Source organism: Notamacropus eugenii, chromosome 1 (assembly GCF_028372415.1).
Source record: "Notamacropus eugenii isolate mMacEug1 chromosome 1, mMacEug1.pri_v2, whole genome shotgun sequence".
Classification (NCBI taxonomy): domain Eukaryota; kingdom Metazoa; phylum Chordata; class Mammalia; order Diprotodontia; family Macropodidae; genus Notamacropus; species Notamacropus eugenii.
This window is the reverse complement of record NC_092872.1, coordinates 195,561,901-195,579,699: the sequence shown is the minus strand read 5'-3', so window position 1 is coordinate 195,579,699 and position 17,799 is coordinate 195,561,901. Positions and strand designations below refer to the sequence as shown.

Here is a 17,799-nt window from a genome sequence, read left to right as displayed (position 1 = left end):
TTAGCTACGTATTTATTCCAACATTATTTATCAATTACGAGGAACTTGGAAAGTATAAGGTGCTTCTGAGTAAGAATTTTATTTGTTTATGAGAGACCTTAAGCCCTATTAGGTGGTCAGTACTGGAGCCATCTTTGGCTTAAAATACAGCATTAAATATAATGCAAAGATATTTTTAGTCAAATTAGTTCAAGAACTAGTTGTTACTAATTTTATCTTTTTCTATCACTTAAGACTCATTTCCACTGAAAATAAAATAAACTGAGATGAGTTTTATCGGTAATTTCAGTGACTATTCTCCACTTAAAGTGGGCATTATAAATTCATAAATCTGACAACTGATTTAATCTGTCACTGGTACTTTATATGGAGGCTGCTATATGATTTTAGTACAATATAATTTATATTGATTGTTGTGTTTCTATTTGCTTAGGTGAACTTTTTGCTCACTTGATTACATTGATTCTAAAAGCACAAGCATTCTGATTGGTATGGCTAGTCGTGCTTTATATTCTACCATGAAACTGGTAAAATAATCATTCATTTGATGAACTGTTAGAAAATTAATCTAAACCTCAAGATGTGTAATCAGTCTTGAGCATTTTGAAATAGATTTAAAATAATGAAAATGAAAATACTGACCCTCGGTTCTTTTCTTAGGTTCAATTAGCTTTGCTCATCAGAAACCTCCAATTCAATTACCGTATTTTTAGTCTAGACATGAGAGAGAGGGCATGCACATGGCTTAATTAAAAAGCACCTTTACTGGTATGTTTTATTTATGTGGCCACAAGGTAGTGTAGTGGATAGGGTGCCAGATTTGGAGTCAGGAAGACTTGCTGAGTCCTGCCTCAGACTCTCCCTAGCTAGGTAACCTTGGGCATGTCACAGCAGCCTGGAACATCTAGACATCAAATACAATTCTAGGAAAGGATTTAGGTCTGTCCTCCAAAGGTCAGCCTCTGAGATGCTCATCACCAGGACAAGATCTTGGAGGGATGATCTTGGAGAAGAGGGATTAGGTACAGAAAACCTCAGAAACCTGTCTACTAAATTACAGCTCTTCTCTCAGCCTCAGTTTCCTCATCTGTAAAACAGTGATAATAATATCACCTACCTTATAGAGTTGTTGTAGGGATTAAATGAGGTATTTGTAAAGTGCTCTACAAACCTTAAAGAATTATATAAATCTTATAAATTTGCTGTTGTTATTGTTATGATGACACATTTATATGTTATAGGCAGATTTCCTGTTATGAATATTTAAGATCTAGAACTATCAAACATAAAAAAGAAATCATCTCAGTGAAACAGGCTTTACATACATGCAAACAGCTGGCCTACTATGCACAACAGACTTAATCATGATTAATAATATGGATGAGACGCACAGGAGAAGGAGGACCAATCTTGTAATCAGGAACAACTGGCTGAAATACTATGAAAAGTTACAGATAAGGTACATGTCTGCTTTCATAGAGTTTCTATCCTAGGAACTTCCTGAACTAATAAAAACATGGGCAAGTTCAGACTAAAAGAAAAAGTGGAGATAAATGGATTCATGTAATATGGTGGAACTGGGAATTTTGATTAATAACAATGATCATTTGCTATTATATATTTAAATACTTAGCACTGTTTATTTTTGCCTCAAGTCCAAAAGGATACTGTTAATTTAAATATAGAAATTTACAAGGATTACAATAAAATAAAAATGTCAGTCATCCCTACAGTATATATGTTGTTCATACTTTAAGACAATATAATTAATATCTGGTTCCTATACATCCAACAGCTATTTTGATCAGTGAGTCTCATTTTCCCAACCATATGGGGAAAAACATCAATAAATAAAGGGTTTTTTTCAAATTAAAGTTTCCTATTAAATTAAATTTCCTATTAAATTCCTATTAAATTAAAATTTCCTATTAAATTAAATTAAATTACATTACATTAATTCATGAGATCCTGGATTTGTAAATAGGTTGTGTCTAATGACAATCAAGAAATTCCCCCTTTAATAATGAAGCAAAACATAGCTTGAAAATAGAATCCAGAATATGAACATTTCCAAAAGTAAATTATGTGTTCTTCAAAACTGATTTACTGGCAGGACAACGGATATTTCTATCCATTTTCAGAAATCAGTGAATATCTTTCCTTTATAGAAATGTACTGTCTAACCAAATATAATATTGGAAAAAAACAGATACCAAAATTTCACTGATTGCTAAAAAACATAACCTGAAAACTTACAGGTAATGCTGTTTCTACTCCACTAAATGAAAATTCACTGAGGAAACTATTCCCTTTTAAAATGTTTTCAGTCACCACTATATATGAATTCTTGAGTTTGCACATCTCCCCCAAGTAAATTTTTTCCCTTTCTAGCCAATAAGATTAGAAAGAAAAAATATGCCAGTCAAAAATGGATGGAATACTGCAACAGGCATAAGGCCTTCACTCAGTGTTATAGGAAGGGGAAGAAAATTGGCTTTTGAAGTTCAGCATCCTCAGAGGTACTCTCTCAGTAGATATCTTTATTAGAAGAAGATTGAAATGAAAGTGGGAAACAACAATGGCAAAACTGGGTCAATAACCAAAGCACTTCTTCCTATGTATATTTCTGATGAACTCCAAGATCAACTGTAATAAGGAATGGAAAGCAGAGATTTATATATACTCTAAAATAGAAATGACAGATCAACAGCTAGAGGGGAAGGGTCTAAGGATACCACAAACCAATAATGTCATAAATAACTATAAATAAACGCTTCTTATTTTAAATTGTCAAGAAAACAATTCTTAGTATCACCAGGAACCTGGTTCAATGCTTTTCAAGAAGAATCTGCTATGATGGATATCTTCCATATCAGCATGAAAAATATTTAATTTAGTGATGTGTTGATCAATCCTCCACAAACTATTGTCTTGCTTGAAGACTTTTCTGTGACAATGTCTAAAGGAGAAAAATAAGAGTAATTAGAAGATTTTCAAATTGATCCAGGGGTGGGGAACCTGCAAACTTGAGGCCACATGTGGCCCTCTAGGTCCTCACATGCAGCCCTTTGATTGATCCAAACTTCACAGAACAAATCCCCTTAATAAAGGAATTTGTTGTGTAAAACTTGGACCCAGTCAAAAGACCACACCCAAGGACCTAGAAGGTCACATGTGGCCTTGAAGTCACCAGTTCCCTACCCCTAGGCCTGGACATTAGCTAACTATTTCTGAATTTTTTGTTTGTAGATTTTTACGAACAAATGCAAACCGTGTCTTCTGTGGTTATTGAAATAGTTTTTAAAAGAAAAAATTAGAAAAAACATACCTACAAAGGAAATATAATGAGTCAAATTAAATTTGTTAAAATTAATCAGAGTTAAGTGATATATAAAAATTCTGGGATGGCAAAAACTTCATTCATTTCACATCTGGCAAAAGTCAAAGGTTAAAAGCAATCCAAATATGTTCCCACATAACCTGAAGATAAAGAGTTTTCAAAAATAGAATCTACAACTTTCTGATATAATAAAAAAAAATTGTGCACTGTTTCAAGTTCGGATATCATAAAAGTATAATTTATGCCTATCAAAAACAAAAAGCTTTTAAGCATTATGATAGTTAAATGGTTTCAGCACATTAATCCTCTAATAACAGATCTTCAGTCAAAAAGAAATGTTGTGAGGTGAAACTTGAAGTTTAAAAAAACTAGTTTTTAAAGTGTGCTCTCTTCTCTCGTAATGGTACCTTGATTTACACAGCATCTAAATTCCACAGAGCTCAAAACATTTCACAGATTTACTCTGACCATAATTTTTTTTCCTAGTAGAAGCAGATCCAGATGTTTCAGTTAAATTTGCATCTGATAAAATTCAGGTTCTTTTGGTGAGGTAAAAAAAAAATCTAACATATCGAGATCCCAATTTACTTGTCTATTTACAGGACCTCAAAAGACGTATTTTCATCTCTAATGTAAATCCATTTGGGGAGAAACAATCTAGCTGCAGTGGGCTACATTTGGTAGAATACTGACCTTTCCAATTGCTCTTACCTTCTGAAAAACATCATTAGTTAATCAGAGGAAAAACTTCTGAGAATTTATAAGTGGGGGGAGAGTTGAGAATTAAATCCTCTCCTATCCTGTATGACGGGAGTGACCAGTAGAGAATATTTTCTTTACCAATGCAGCTTTTTAGAGTGTATTCTATACTCCCTTGAATGTCTGAAATTTTACAGAGAAAAAGTACACTTTTTATCCTTTTGACCTTGAATATATTTCATGTACCTTGTAAAGAAAATCTGTAGTAGCCCCAATAATCTGGTTTAGCTTAAAAGAGATTTTATCCACTTAAAAATCTCATGGCAAAAAATCATAGCTGGCATTTACAAAGATTTTAAGGTAGAGTTGTTAAGTCATTTCGGTTGTGTTTGATTCTTTGTGACCCCATTTGGGGTTTTCTTGGAAGAGATATTGGAATGGTTTGCCATTTCCTTCAGCTCATAAAACAAAGTCAAGTACAAGCCACGTCATTATTTCTCTGATGGCATGGCCTTCTTTGGCAACAAAGGACGAACACACATACAGATGAGGAACTGAGGTTAACAGGGGTAAGCGACTTGCCCAAGGACACACAGCTAGTAAGTGTCTGAGGTCAAATTTGAACTCACATCCTCTTGATTCCAGGCCCAGTGCTCTATCTACTGTGGCCACAAACCCCTTCATAAACATTATATTATTTGATCCTCATAATAGCTCTATGAGGCAGGGACTATAAGTATCAATGTTCTTTTAAATAATAATAATTATCATTTGTATAATAGCTACTCTGTGCTAGGCACTGTGTTTAAGTGCTTTTACAATTATTACCTCACTTGACCCTCACAACAACTCTGACAGGTAGGTACTATTATTATCATCCCCATTTTCCAGATGAGGAAACTGAGGCAGGCAGAAGTTAAGTGATGCAACTCAGAAATCTTCAGAGACACCATTCAACCCCAAGTCTCTCCTGGCTCTAAATTTTATATTCTTTCAACTATAACATAAGTCTCCAGGGTATTGCTATTAAATAATGATATGGAGAGAGCAGAGACATTTCTTTATACCCTAGCAAAATTTGTCAACTAACATATAGAAAGGACAATACAATTTACAAGGAAACCCAAGGCATGGATTCTAAAGACAGCATAGTGAGATTCAATTGTAATAATACTCAGTGAGTCATCAAGCATTTTTAAATCACCTACTATGTGCTAGCTAGGTACTGTGCTGAAGTAGAGAACACAAATATTATTGGTCTACATTTTTAAAAGAGGAATCTGAGGCTTAAAGACTGTAGAAAGTCACAAACCTATTAAGGATGGAAGGCAGAATTTGAATCCAGGTCTTTTGAAACCAAGATCTAATGCTCTTTCCATGACACCATGCTAGTTATAAACCTATTTAAATTCTGTTAGTTTCTCATTTCTCCCATGAAAATTTCCCTTGCCTTCCGGATTATTTATTAGCTGTCCCTCAAATTTAATATTCCTTCTCCTGTCTCTATGATATCTCACAAGTCATCCCTGGGTCTACAATCCTCTCCTTCCTGATTTCTGCCTTACAGAATCTTTATTCTTATTCAAGGCTTAACTTAATCACGGCCTCATGAAACCTTTGCCTTTTCTGCCCATTGCTGGTCTCTTCATCCTCCCTATACTGTGCTCTCCACCCCACAGGAGAATGTAAACACCTTGACATTGAACTTGGTTTTATTTTTATTTTTGTACTCTCAGAATCTGGCAAGGTACATATTAACTGTGTAATGAAAGTCTATTAAATGGAAGTGAATCTACAGACCCTACTCTAGGCCAAAATGAGCCCTCCTTTTAAACATGACACTTAGCATCACAGGCATTTGAGCTAGAAGGGACCTAAGATCATCTAGTCAGCTCCCTAATTTTATACTATCCACCTGCTAATTAAGCACATATTACCTTGTGACAACTTTAGTATTATTATTATTGAGCTCTTGTGCTGGTATTTTAACTTTCTGAGTATTAGTTACTTCTAATCTTTTCTAACTAGTTAGAATGTAAGCTCTTTGAGGGAAGGAATCGTGTCTTTATACTAGGCTATTTCTCCTTCCCCCATTACGATGACTGAGGGATCATGGATGACATGAAAGTATATGATCAGTGGCTTTCAGGATTCATGTTTCAGACTGCCCAAAGTTTAAAATTAAGGAGAAATTCTAAGAAATACCATATTTTAAAATATCACAGTGGCATATGGAAAGTAGCATGTACAATATGATGTGCAGAGCTCATAAGAAAAAAAGTTAGATTAACATACATATTTTAAAAATGCTCCTTAAATTTAAAGAAAACCCTATGTAGACACTCAAATAATTAACTCCTGTCTATAATTTCTTTTGTGGCATGATAATAAACCAGATTACCCTAAAGTTATTTTAGCTTGAAAAAGACGTGAGATGTATGTGAGAGGCGGTGTGTATGCGTGCATGTGTGTGTATGTGTGTGTGTGTGCAGTCATACGATTAGATCAAATAACACTAAACACAACTGAAATCACTAGTAAAATGGTTTACCATTTCCAAAAATTCTATTTCTGATCGGAGAGCTTCATAAACGCTTTCCATGTCTTCTTCCTTATAAAGTTCCAATTCTTTTTTAAGTCTGTTATAAAAGAAAAAATAAAACATCAGTATGGCACACGACATTTTTTGTTATATAACTATTTCTTAAACTGAGATAGATAGACTTGTAGTTCCTATAATCACAATTGTGACGTCAAGACTGGATGATCTGGAAAGAATATTAAGTGTTCAAAGGTCTGGGAGAAACATTTGATACTTGAATATAATATCTCTCTCTTAAGAAACCAAAAAGGGAATAAATAATAGATGCTTAATAATCCTAGAGTCATAAAGGAGAAAAGTATTACTAAAACTCAGTACTGAACTGAGTCAAGACACCTGGATTCTGTTACTACTAATAACTAGGGTTTATGCATAGTGCTTTCAGGTTCACAAAGCCCTTCCCTTACAATAACCCTGTGAAGGTGTACATATTCCCATTTTAAGGCTAAGTATACCAAGGCTAAAAGAGATGAACTCTGTTACTGTCATAATGATAAGGCAAGCTGACATTTGTATGATGTTAGAAAACTTTTAATTTCTTTTGGCCTTGGTGTCTTCCTTCATAAGAATGTTATATGGCAAACTCGCCACTGCCTAAAAAAAATTTTTTTAAGGAAAGGTTCCTATCAGTATTCAACTTCTCTAACTCAACTTAAAATTTCTGAAGACACTCCTACACATCTGGAGATATACTTGTCAAATAACACTTTAATTTCAATGAGACCAATTCATCTTAATCACATCTCTTTGCCCTGATTAAGTCTATCTTCCTCTCTGATTCCAATATTATTTTCTTATTTTCTCTATTAAAAAGTATGTGTTGTGTGTAATTTTAGCCCTGAAAAATAGTGACAAAAAACATCACATTTACAACAGGTAAGGGAGAAAATTACCCTCGCGTATCTGAAATGTATTGTGCTCTGAACCTGAAGTACTCTTGAAAAATAAATAGAAATTCTGAAGTAGAGCTCATAAGAAAAAGATATAAGAAGTTATTAATTTTGTGTAGCAGAAAGCTGCAATCAGGACTGTGGGATATATTTTAATGAATGAATGGGAAAACGAAATCAAAGGCAACCGAGCTTTACAAGTATGCTGGCAGATTCAGAAGGAAACACAAAGTAAATGCATTTTTTTACAATTTTGTCACAATGGAAGTTATAATATTTTTCTACTAAATAAAAATGCAAATATCTCTAATTTTAAGGTTTCAGTAAGAGAATTATCCCAAATTAGGTCTAATTATTTATTTATGAGTATTTTGTGTGGTTTAAAAAAAAAAACTCTTTAAAAAAGATCCTAAGAATAAGAATTAGTTTAGGCTGTATAAAGTAAGCGTCAATGTCATGCTGCCATACTTAGAGACTTTCATTGTGTTTCATTTTTATTTATTTTTAAGTAAAATGGAATCAATCCCCCACTTACTGTACCATTCACCACAGATACATTTTTCTGTAAGGTCTTTCTTGTCCCTCATAAAAGCAATGCTGATCAACCTTCCCCCACACTCCCAACTCCTTTCTAAAAGTTGGCTAATAATAACAAAACAAGAGGGCACCAAAATTAAGGAGGAGGATATTTAAAGCAAATTAAAGGAAATATTTTTTATACAGCATACAATCAAGACACAGAATTCATTCTCATGTTGAAAGGCCTGTTGTTAGATTTAAAAGAGGAAGCAATGTTAATGTTATAAATATTAATAACATTTGCAGCAAGAGAAAGCAGTATAATGTTAAGCAAACCTCATGCTTCAGTGCGTGGACTGATTGCCTGCAGTAGTCACCTCCTCCTCTCATTTCACAAAACCTAAATGCAGTTACCTACTGTGTGTAAGGCTCCATGATGGACACTGAGTATAAAGATTTAAAATAAAAAATATTTTTTTAAAAACCTCTCATTTTTGCAAAAAGTTTACAATCTAATAGAGAAGAAATCTAGTCTAACCTTCTAAATCATCAAATAACGGTCAATGCCTTGTTATATACTTGGCTTACGTTCGAAATTAATCTAGTAATTCCATGGTTTATTTTGTTTTGTTTTGTTTTTCCCTAATGACCATTCAAAATAGGATCAGTGACCTTTTCATGTCATAAAAAAGCTTCACTGAAAAGATACCTTTTCTCAAAATAATGTTGAGCAAAATGACTATTCTTAAAATGAAAAGTTTTATCCTACCCAAAGTGCACAAACATTTTAAAAATATTCTTTGAAATACCAAATGTAGTTTTCACAGTTTTCTAAAAGTTGGGCAACATTATTTCAGAGTTTGGAAGACAGGCTGGCAAAATCACTAACATTCATTACAAGCATAACTTTTGCAGTAATCAATTGATTCTCCTATCAGATTTTCCTTTCGTACCTATTTAGAAGCTCAGTAATTACAGTATGTGCCAAGAATATTACACTCCCAAAACAGGGGATGTCTGTTCGCTCAGAGGCTACACAATCAATGCTGTAAAGACGCCTCTGTTAGTGAATAAATGATGAACTTTTACCAGAAGGGATGCAGAGTCAACAGAAACATTCCACAAAATTCTGCAGCAAAGAATGAACCTGGAGTTGGAGAAGGAACTTTACATTTTACATTTGTCAAAACAGGAAGAACTATCTCATTTGGATAAAATCATATGATCAAAAATTTTTGGAAAAAAACTGTTTTGTAGAAAACCGAAGTACTTTCTTGTTAGATATATGTACCTTTTATTCTATTTCCTTTAATGTCAAGATGCAAAGTATAGACAGAATTTCTTAAAAGTAATTTGCTTTAACAATCCCCAGTTGGATAATGAGAAAGGTCCATGTTAAAATACATATCTGAAAGTAAGTAAATACCTACAAGAGGTCCTGGAGAGTTTGAAAGTATTTTGATATTATATAACACAAATTATATCAAATCATATATTATATTCTTTTGTATAAATCTAATGATTATCCAAGTTACTTCTATGACTATTTTAGATATATTTTTCACAAAAAATATGAAAGCAATAATTTACCATATTGTATAAATACATTGTCTATCACTGTGAAGTAGAGAAGGTGTCAGCCTACACTGGTGAAGTCCCCTCATCTTGAAGTAGTTTGCACAAGTGAAATTATAGGGCCTGTCTTTATGTCTATTCCACTGGAAAATACCAGCAAATTAAGTACCTTGCTCACTGAAAACATGGTATTGATCAAAACCCACTCTTTTCAAGGGTACAAAACAATTTTCCTTTTAAATTGCAAAATTTTGCAAAATCTTTCATTTGCCTTTATTAGGGTATCTTATTTATTCTCTCCCTCTTCCTTTCCCTCCTCTTCCTTCTCTCTCTCTCTCTCTCTCTCTCTCTCTCTCTCTCTCTCTCTCTCTCTCTCTCTCTCTCTCTCCTCCTCTCCCTCTTTCTCTCTCATGTTTTCCTTCATCTCTTTTCCCCCTCCCTCTGATCTCTCTCCTCTATTTATCTTCTTTCTCCCTATTTCCCCTCTTTTTTCTCCCTTCTCTCCCTTTCTTCTTCTTTCTCTCACATATTCTAGTCTCCCCCATTCCCATCTCATTAATAGGCAAATAAGTCCCTTTGCTCCTCTAAACCTCCCTTTTCTCAGCTTTATAATGGAGACAATATTGTTTATATTATCTACCTCACAGGCTTGTTATGAGAAAAATAGTCTCTAAGTTTTAAAGTGAATACATGTGAATTATTACTGAATGCTGCCCAAGGGCAGGGACTGTGTTGTTTTCCATCTCTGTATCTTCACTATCCATCACAGGTTGTTAACTAATTTATTGTTAAGTGGCTCAAAATCTGAAATTATCTTCAGAACTTGGGGGAAAGAATGGAAATAGTTAAAGTTGTCTCCCATACTGAGTATCCATTAGTTTCTTTTTTTGCCACAAATAAATGATTTTTCCCCAAAAGACTATAACGCAGAACACTTAGAATAAAAGGACCACCCCAGGAAAAGATAAATAGAATAAAGTTTGTCAAAGAGTTCAGAATTTTTTTAAAAATTGTATTTTTCATGAAAACTCAACCAGACATATCATTTACTTTCACGCTCTTATTTAAAAATCTCCTACTGTCATGGAGATTTAAAGTCTATAAAATGCTGACTATTCAATGAGTATATGTATTCACTATTTTGTGGTCTGAGATAGTCAAAATGCAGATACTTAGCTCCCATAGAAAAAATGGCTCAATCCTGGCTTAGCATCAGGAATGGGAAGTTCCCAAATCCTTGGGAGAAGAAGAAACTCACTTATCTATGAGAACCTGGGTTAGGCAACGTTTTGGAGATCCCATCATTATATGTAGGGCCACTAGGTAGTGTAGTGTATAGCTCCCCAGGACTAAAACCTGGAAGATTCATCTTCCAAAGCTTAATTCTGGCCTCAGACACTTAATGTCAATTAATTCTGGGCAAGTCAATTGATCCTGTGTGCCTCAGTTTCCTCATCTGTAAAATGAACTTTGCCAAGAAAAACCCAAATGGGGTCACAAAGAGATGGATACAACTGAAAACAACTGAACAATAACAATACTTATATTTAACTGACCTGATTTCTAGAGTATGGAATAAATTGACCCACTCAAGTGATAAACAACTACTATCCACCTGGTAAGTCCATTATTCCATAAGGTTTAATATGGGAATCTTTGGAAAAAGAAAAGTTTCAAAATACTATCTTAACATTTCCAAATACAGAACAAAAGAAAACATTCAGAGAGACCATCAAGTCTTCCTCCCTCCTCTTCAGACTTGTGATTTCATCAAGAACTTCTCAGCCCAGTACCTTCCTTGCAACTAAAAGTCTTACAGAGTTGCCTGGGGCATTGAGAAAGTTAAATGATTTGCCCAGGGTCCCACAGTCAAATTAGAGTCACAGGTCTGATTTGAATTCAGGTATTCCTGACTCTCTAGCCAATTTTCTCTCTACAAGGAATCCAATATAAATTACTGGCTATGTAAATGCACAGATGGCACAAAGTTTCAATAATTAACCTGAATAGTGATGAAAAACAAGGAAAAGCTACTAATTATAAGAGAATTTCAGTGATGGAACAAATTATAAATCAGTGTACTCTGATGATTACACACAAAGATAATCAGCCCAAAAGAAGAAATAAGATTGCAAATGTTCTTTGACAATGAAGATTTAAGTTCTTTTTTGCCCAAGTTTTAATAAGAGGATCAGTAATGATAAAAATAATGTATTACAATTTATTTTTAAAATCCTCACTGCCAAAATTTGAATTAAGAATACAACAAAATGCATATATAATACACTAAGATATTTTAACATATCATAAGAAGACATTTCTTCTAAAATGTTTAAGTTAAATTTATTTGGGCCCTCGTGTTTCAGTTTATTAAATACTGTCACATATGCTAGTTTGTCATCATCAGTCTCTAGTTACTACTGCACTAGCCATAAGATTGATGGCTTTCCCCTAAATCTTGATACACAATAGTAACTTGGCTCTTCACACTTGGGGTATCTTTTCTGAAACTGTCAGGGGAACTAAGTAAAGTTATACATAGGGAAGAATGCAAAGTGGGAATAGATAAGTACCAGAGCACTCCATTTGCAGAATGGAGCAGAGTGCATGGACCAATGATTCTTTCCATCCAAATTTCCTATGCTACCATTTGTTAGAAAACAAGTGCTCCCTAACAGACTATGTATGTTTAATTTTCGCCTAGAGCATATTTTTATGACTGAGTTATAAACCTCTGAAACTGGGGTTCATAATGGAAATCCTTACAATACTGACTGTAACGATGCTAGTGGGCACTGTCATAAAAAAAGTCTAAAACAATCAATGAGCAGATTGTCATTACAGAAACTCATTTTGCATCACACAGATCACTCAAGAGATTGATATTTTCTGCTTATAAAACTTAACATAAAATTAAATTGCAAATATTTTCTCAAAACCACCAGAATGATGGCCTAAGGCAATACACTGTTAATACGAAGCATTTGTTCAGCTCTGGTGGACATATTTCCTGTATGATTTATGTGAAAGAGGGCTTCATTTGCTTCTTCATGGTTTTAGTAATGAGGTTTCTTTTTCTCATAATATGAAACCCAAGAAGCAAAGCTGGGTTTTTTTAAATTAATCCAGCAAATAAAAACTGAATTATTAAATAATGCAAGTCAAATTAATACATTCGGGTTTTTTCCTAGAGCATATGACCATAAGAAATTTCAAACACATGCTATTCTTATGTAATAGGATTGGGCAAGAAGTGCATAAAAGTTCTTAACAGCAGAAACACTTTTTAATTCTTCATGCACATAGCAAAAAAGATCAATTTTTAATAAAGTGGTGGATTTGTTTAATTTTTTTCTGATTTTCTCCTGAAATGCAAGAATGGATAAGAAATTTTAGCTGTCTGGGGAATTTTTTTAAACCAAAAGTTAAAAGTAGCAGAAGATAGAATGAGGCAAATTTTATCACCTTTCATCGTTATCTTAAGTAAGAACTTAGAGGTCATCTAGTCTGACCTGACACCCTAATTTTTAGATAAGGAAATTGATGGCCAGATCTGGCAGAACTCAGTCCTTATTCTTAGTCAAACCTCTTCTTACTACTCTAAAGTGCTTCTCAAGTGAATAGCATTGAATACACAATGATTTTAAAGAGGAAAACATTACCTAGAGAAAAAATGTTTTTAAATATTAATAACATATGTTTGAGCAGGTGAAGAACTATGCTTTCACTGGAGTAAGGAACTCCAAGTTTGGAAATTCCTCCCACCGATACAATTTACCTTTTACAACTTTTAGTAGAAACAAAATGAGTTTGAGTGACTTGCCTAGTGTCACAAATAAAGAATGTTCAAAGAAGAAATGAAAATCAGGTCTTTCCATCTGGAAGACTAGCTGTCTCTCTAATATTCCACACAGTCTCTCAACAACAAAATAAACCGTTAAATTTACATGTAATATTTTTCAATTAGTTAAATATTAGAATATTATCCTGCTTGACACTTTTCTATCTGGAATTTAAACTTAGAATTTTGCTGAAATATGGTGGACAAAGTAAATATTTTATTTTAAGATGATGGTAACATTCCATTTGTAAACTGAAAAGGAGAAGATTCAAAAGATGCTATACCGAGAATCCACCAGTTAGTGACATTTTGGAACTAGGACTCCTGGGAATATTTTTATGACTATCTCTGGGAGGAAGATACTGGAAAGAAAAGAGTTGAGTGTTGTAGTTTAAGGTTCATCCTTCATCTTGAGGTCATGTGGACATGTGGGGTCAAGCACTGAGTTTATGCTCCCCTGCTTCTCCCACACACAGAAAGATTGAGACAAGGGCATTACTGTGCTAGAGAGGATGATGAGCGAGATAAGACATCTAGCACCTCAAAGACAGACAACTCCCATAAACTAAGTGCCTCCTCTGAGTTCTTGCCTCCCCAAGAAGGGAAGGGGTCTCAAGCAGTAAAAGTTGAGTCTGCTGCTGTTAAGGCCGTGATAAACCCTAACCCTAAATGTTCCCTTGTTCTCAGTTCCTTCCTCTTTCTACAAAGAAAAACTGGAGCCTTGTTTTCATGTTTAATGTGAATAGAGCTCTGATGTAGGTTTGGGGAAATAATATGAGTTTGTCGAGAAAGCAAGAAATGTCTCCAATTTCAGCTTCTGGTAAAGAGGAATGGAAAAGATAATAGCTTCTCACTGGGGAATCACGAACATATACTTCGGAGGTGCCTTTTGAAAACAGGCCACATACCTTGCTGGGTCTCCTGCAAGGGAAAAACAGGAGAACAGAAATGTAATCCAGTGCTAGACCCTAGAATATCCACATGGTCCCACTGAGGCAGGATAAAATCTCAACTCCAACTCTTTATTCCTTTCTTTCCAGCATCTTTCCCTAGAAATCTTCAGTAAGAATCTCTTAGAAGTCCCAGTTTCAAAGATGGATCAGGAATGGTTCAGCTGATGGGCTCCTGGAATGGGGATTGCCATGGTGCCACATCTCCATGGCAATGCAGAATATACAATTATAATAGGCCTTACCTTATACATTCAGGATCATTCTGAGGTTTTTCGGTGATTCTTATTTTTTCTTCCTCTAAAAATGCAGTGGTACATATGGCTTCATTTACATTCTTTTCAATAACTAAAAGATAAAAATGACATGGTCATGATTGGCTTCTCCTTGTGACTATCAGCTATGTGACCTTGGAAGTTGCTTCTCTGGGTCTGTTTCCTGGACTAGGAGATGAATGGATTGAAATACCCTTACAAGTCTAAGATTCTATGATTCTGTTCAATGTCACCTATATTCTCCTACCCTTAGAATACTCTAGTACTTTTTTATTTGAATTTACAAAATCATACAGTTGAGTTTTTTAAAAGCTCTACTTCAAGCTATTAACAAGATTTAATGCAAAAATAATTGAATTCTTTTTCCTTTCCACCACAGGAAACCCACACAAACCAAGTACACACATGCACACGTGCATGCGTGCACGCACACACACACACACACACACACACCTCTGAAAACCAATAATAATAACATCAAACACCAGATTATAAAACAAACCGTCTCTGGGTATCACAAAAAAACCCCACTATATCCCAGGTGGTTAATATAGCGTCTTCATTGTTCTTCAAAGAGTCTAAAGATTCTCTTTCAATGTGACTTTTCAAAAAAAAAAATCTCTAATGGAAAGGCACTATAATAAAATTGGTTTATATATACTTTTATCTTTCCTTTATAACCATATAGACATATAACCATTCCCATTAGAGTTTATTAGACCTAAAATTATTAAATATTGAGGCAATACCTTTAAGTTTTTTCTGAAGAATAAATAATTCTTGCATCAATTCATTCCTTTGTAGCTGAAGTTCATTTAGCTGGACACTCTTATGTTCCATTGACTTTATTTCTGAGAAAACATTTATTTAATATAGCAATTATCATTACAGTTCTCTGTTACAGTCAATATTAGATTATCAGTGTAGTAAATTTTTAGGCTTAAGCTGGTTTTACCCAGCTGTCCAATAGGCTCCTAGGCCACTTCAATCAGTCAGCCACATGTACATGCTGGCGTGTGCATCACAATTGCTAAAGTGGGAGTTCACATTTTTATAACCATTTTAAGATCTGCAAAATGCTCTACATATATGATCTCATTTGATTTTCTCAACAACCCTCCAAAATAGGTTTTTGAGTTATTATTATCCCATTTTAGAGATATGAAACAAATTGAAAGAAAGCGATTTGCTAATGGTGACTAACCGGAGGAATTTCTGCCTCCATTTCCCCAGGTCTGGCCATTGTTATGTAATAGGTATTAATTCCACCTAGTTCTAGTTAGAACTGGATGCTGAAACTCTTTCACAAGCTTGCTGTTGTGGACCACTTATAATCTGAATTCCCTCCATCTTGAGATTTTCTGTGCTCTATACCCACTGTTGAAGAGTTGGAATAGGCCATCCTGGTTGACAGTTAGAGACCTCTTTTGCTGTTGGTCCATTTTCCCTTATCTTATCACTCCACAAGCTAACAAGTTAAGTCCTTTGTCTAAACATCCAAGTAAATGTGAGCCCTCAGGTGCTGTGGGCCTTTGATCTAAGCACATACCTCACTACCCTTCAAGCCCCCACATGCTGCTCCATGGCTACAAGGGACAAGGGAGGCTTCTCACAACTCCATCCCTAACTAAATCATTGCCCCTTGGTTGTGAGCATCAATAAACCATTCTGATCCATTGTAGTGTGGATGCATGCTAGTCATCCAAATTCCACTCGAAATTTTATCATACCATGTTAGTTTTCCAATTAATTCATATGTACTAAATTTAAAATATTTTAAATGACAATCATGGGAAATATAATTAAAAGAAATCTGCTTTAAAAATCAATCACATGACAAATTTTAAAAGATTTCTGGATTTGGTATACTCCTGCTCTTATCCACTCAGGGAGATAACTTGTCCATTAAATGTAAGTATAATTACATGTTAATATCCAAAGGAGAGGGGCAGCTAAGTGTCACTATGGATAGAGCCAAGAAGACTCATTGAGTTCAAATCTGGCCTAAGGCACTTACTTAGCTGTGTGACCCCAAGCAAGTCACTTAACCCTGTCTGCCTGGGTTTCTCATCTGTAAAGTGAACGGGAAAAGGAAATGGCAAACCACTCCAGTATCTTCGCCAAGAAAATCCTAAATGGGGTCATTAGGAGTCAGACACGACTGAAACTACAATACAACAACGATCCAGAAGCGATACGTTTTCAGTTAACAATCACAGAAAGTTTAGGGCCAGAATAACCTTATAAACTTCAAAAGAAAAAAAAGTAGCAGAATAAATGAGACAGGGTTAACTGATGTAGAATATGTTTACACAAATGATCCATAGAAATTAAACATGACATGGATAGAAAGGCATTTGGACTTAAATTGTTAAACATTTCCAGAACACAGAATATATTTCATTTTTTTATTCCTAGCTATCAAGGATGGAAAGGAACAATTCTATCTCTGAAATGGAAAGTATGAGAATGAAAATGAGAGAGAGAAAGTGCAAAATTATAGCTATTCCTTAGGAAATATTGTGAGAGATCAAAAGATATACAAGAGGTCTTTCCCTCCATGAACTTAGAATCTAGTAATAAACAGACATACAAATAATAACATAAAAATAGCAAAGAGTACTTACTTAGTAGCATATAATAGGAGAAAGTCATTGATTCCAACTTTCTCACATTACAGTTGAGTAGCTTAAGGGGTTAAGAAACTTGACCAAGAGGGAATAACCATTATTTAGCAAGAACTATGTGACAAGCATCGAGCTAAGTGCTTTACAAATATAATCTTGTCTGATTCTCACAACAATCATGGGAGTTATGTGCTGTCATTATCTCCATTTTACAGACGGGGAAACTGAGACAAATTATGGTTAAGTGACTTGCCCAGAGTCACACAGCCAAAAGTATCTGAGGTCACATTTGAGTTCAAAATACAGATCTCTGTGCACTATGGCGCCATCTAACAGCCTTCAAGATTTCAGAGATATTAAGTAGTAGAACTAAGATGTGACCCCTAATCCATCACTCTTTCCATAGCACCATGTTTTTTCCCATTAGAGGTTATGATCTTTACCGGTGGAGGGAGTACCCACATTGATGAAATTATATCCT

At 34.5% G+C, this 17,799-nt stretch overlaps 1 protein-coding gene across 1 annotated transcript in view; it reads right to left on the bottom strand.

The window, feature by feature from the left end:
- Nucleotides 1-2,520: 2,520 nt before the first annotated feature.
- CCDC172 (coiled-coil domain containing 172) overlaps nt 2,521-17,799 on the bottom strand; it is a 52,693-nt gene continuing 37,414 nt past the window's right edge. Inside the window, exons 6-9 of the mRNA XM_072638966.1 lie at nt 15,441-15,542; nt 14,662-14,764; nt 6,591-6,678; nt 2,521-2,959 (exon numbers count right to left, since the gene is read on the bottom strand). Coding sequence (XP_072495067.1) covers nt 2,924-2,959; nt 6,591-6,678; nt 14,662-14,764; nt 15,441-15,542 — 329 coding nt within the window. The 3' untranslated portion in view covers nt 2,521-2,923. The remainder of the gene's footprint in view (nt 2,960-6,590; nt 6,679-14,661; nt 14,765-15,440; nt 15,543-17,799) is intronic.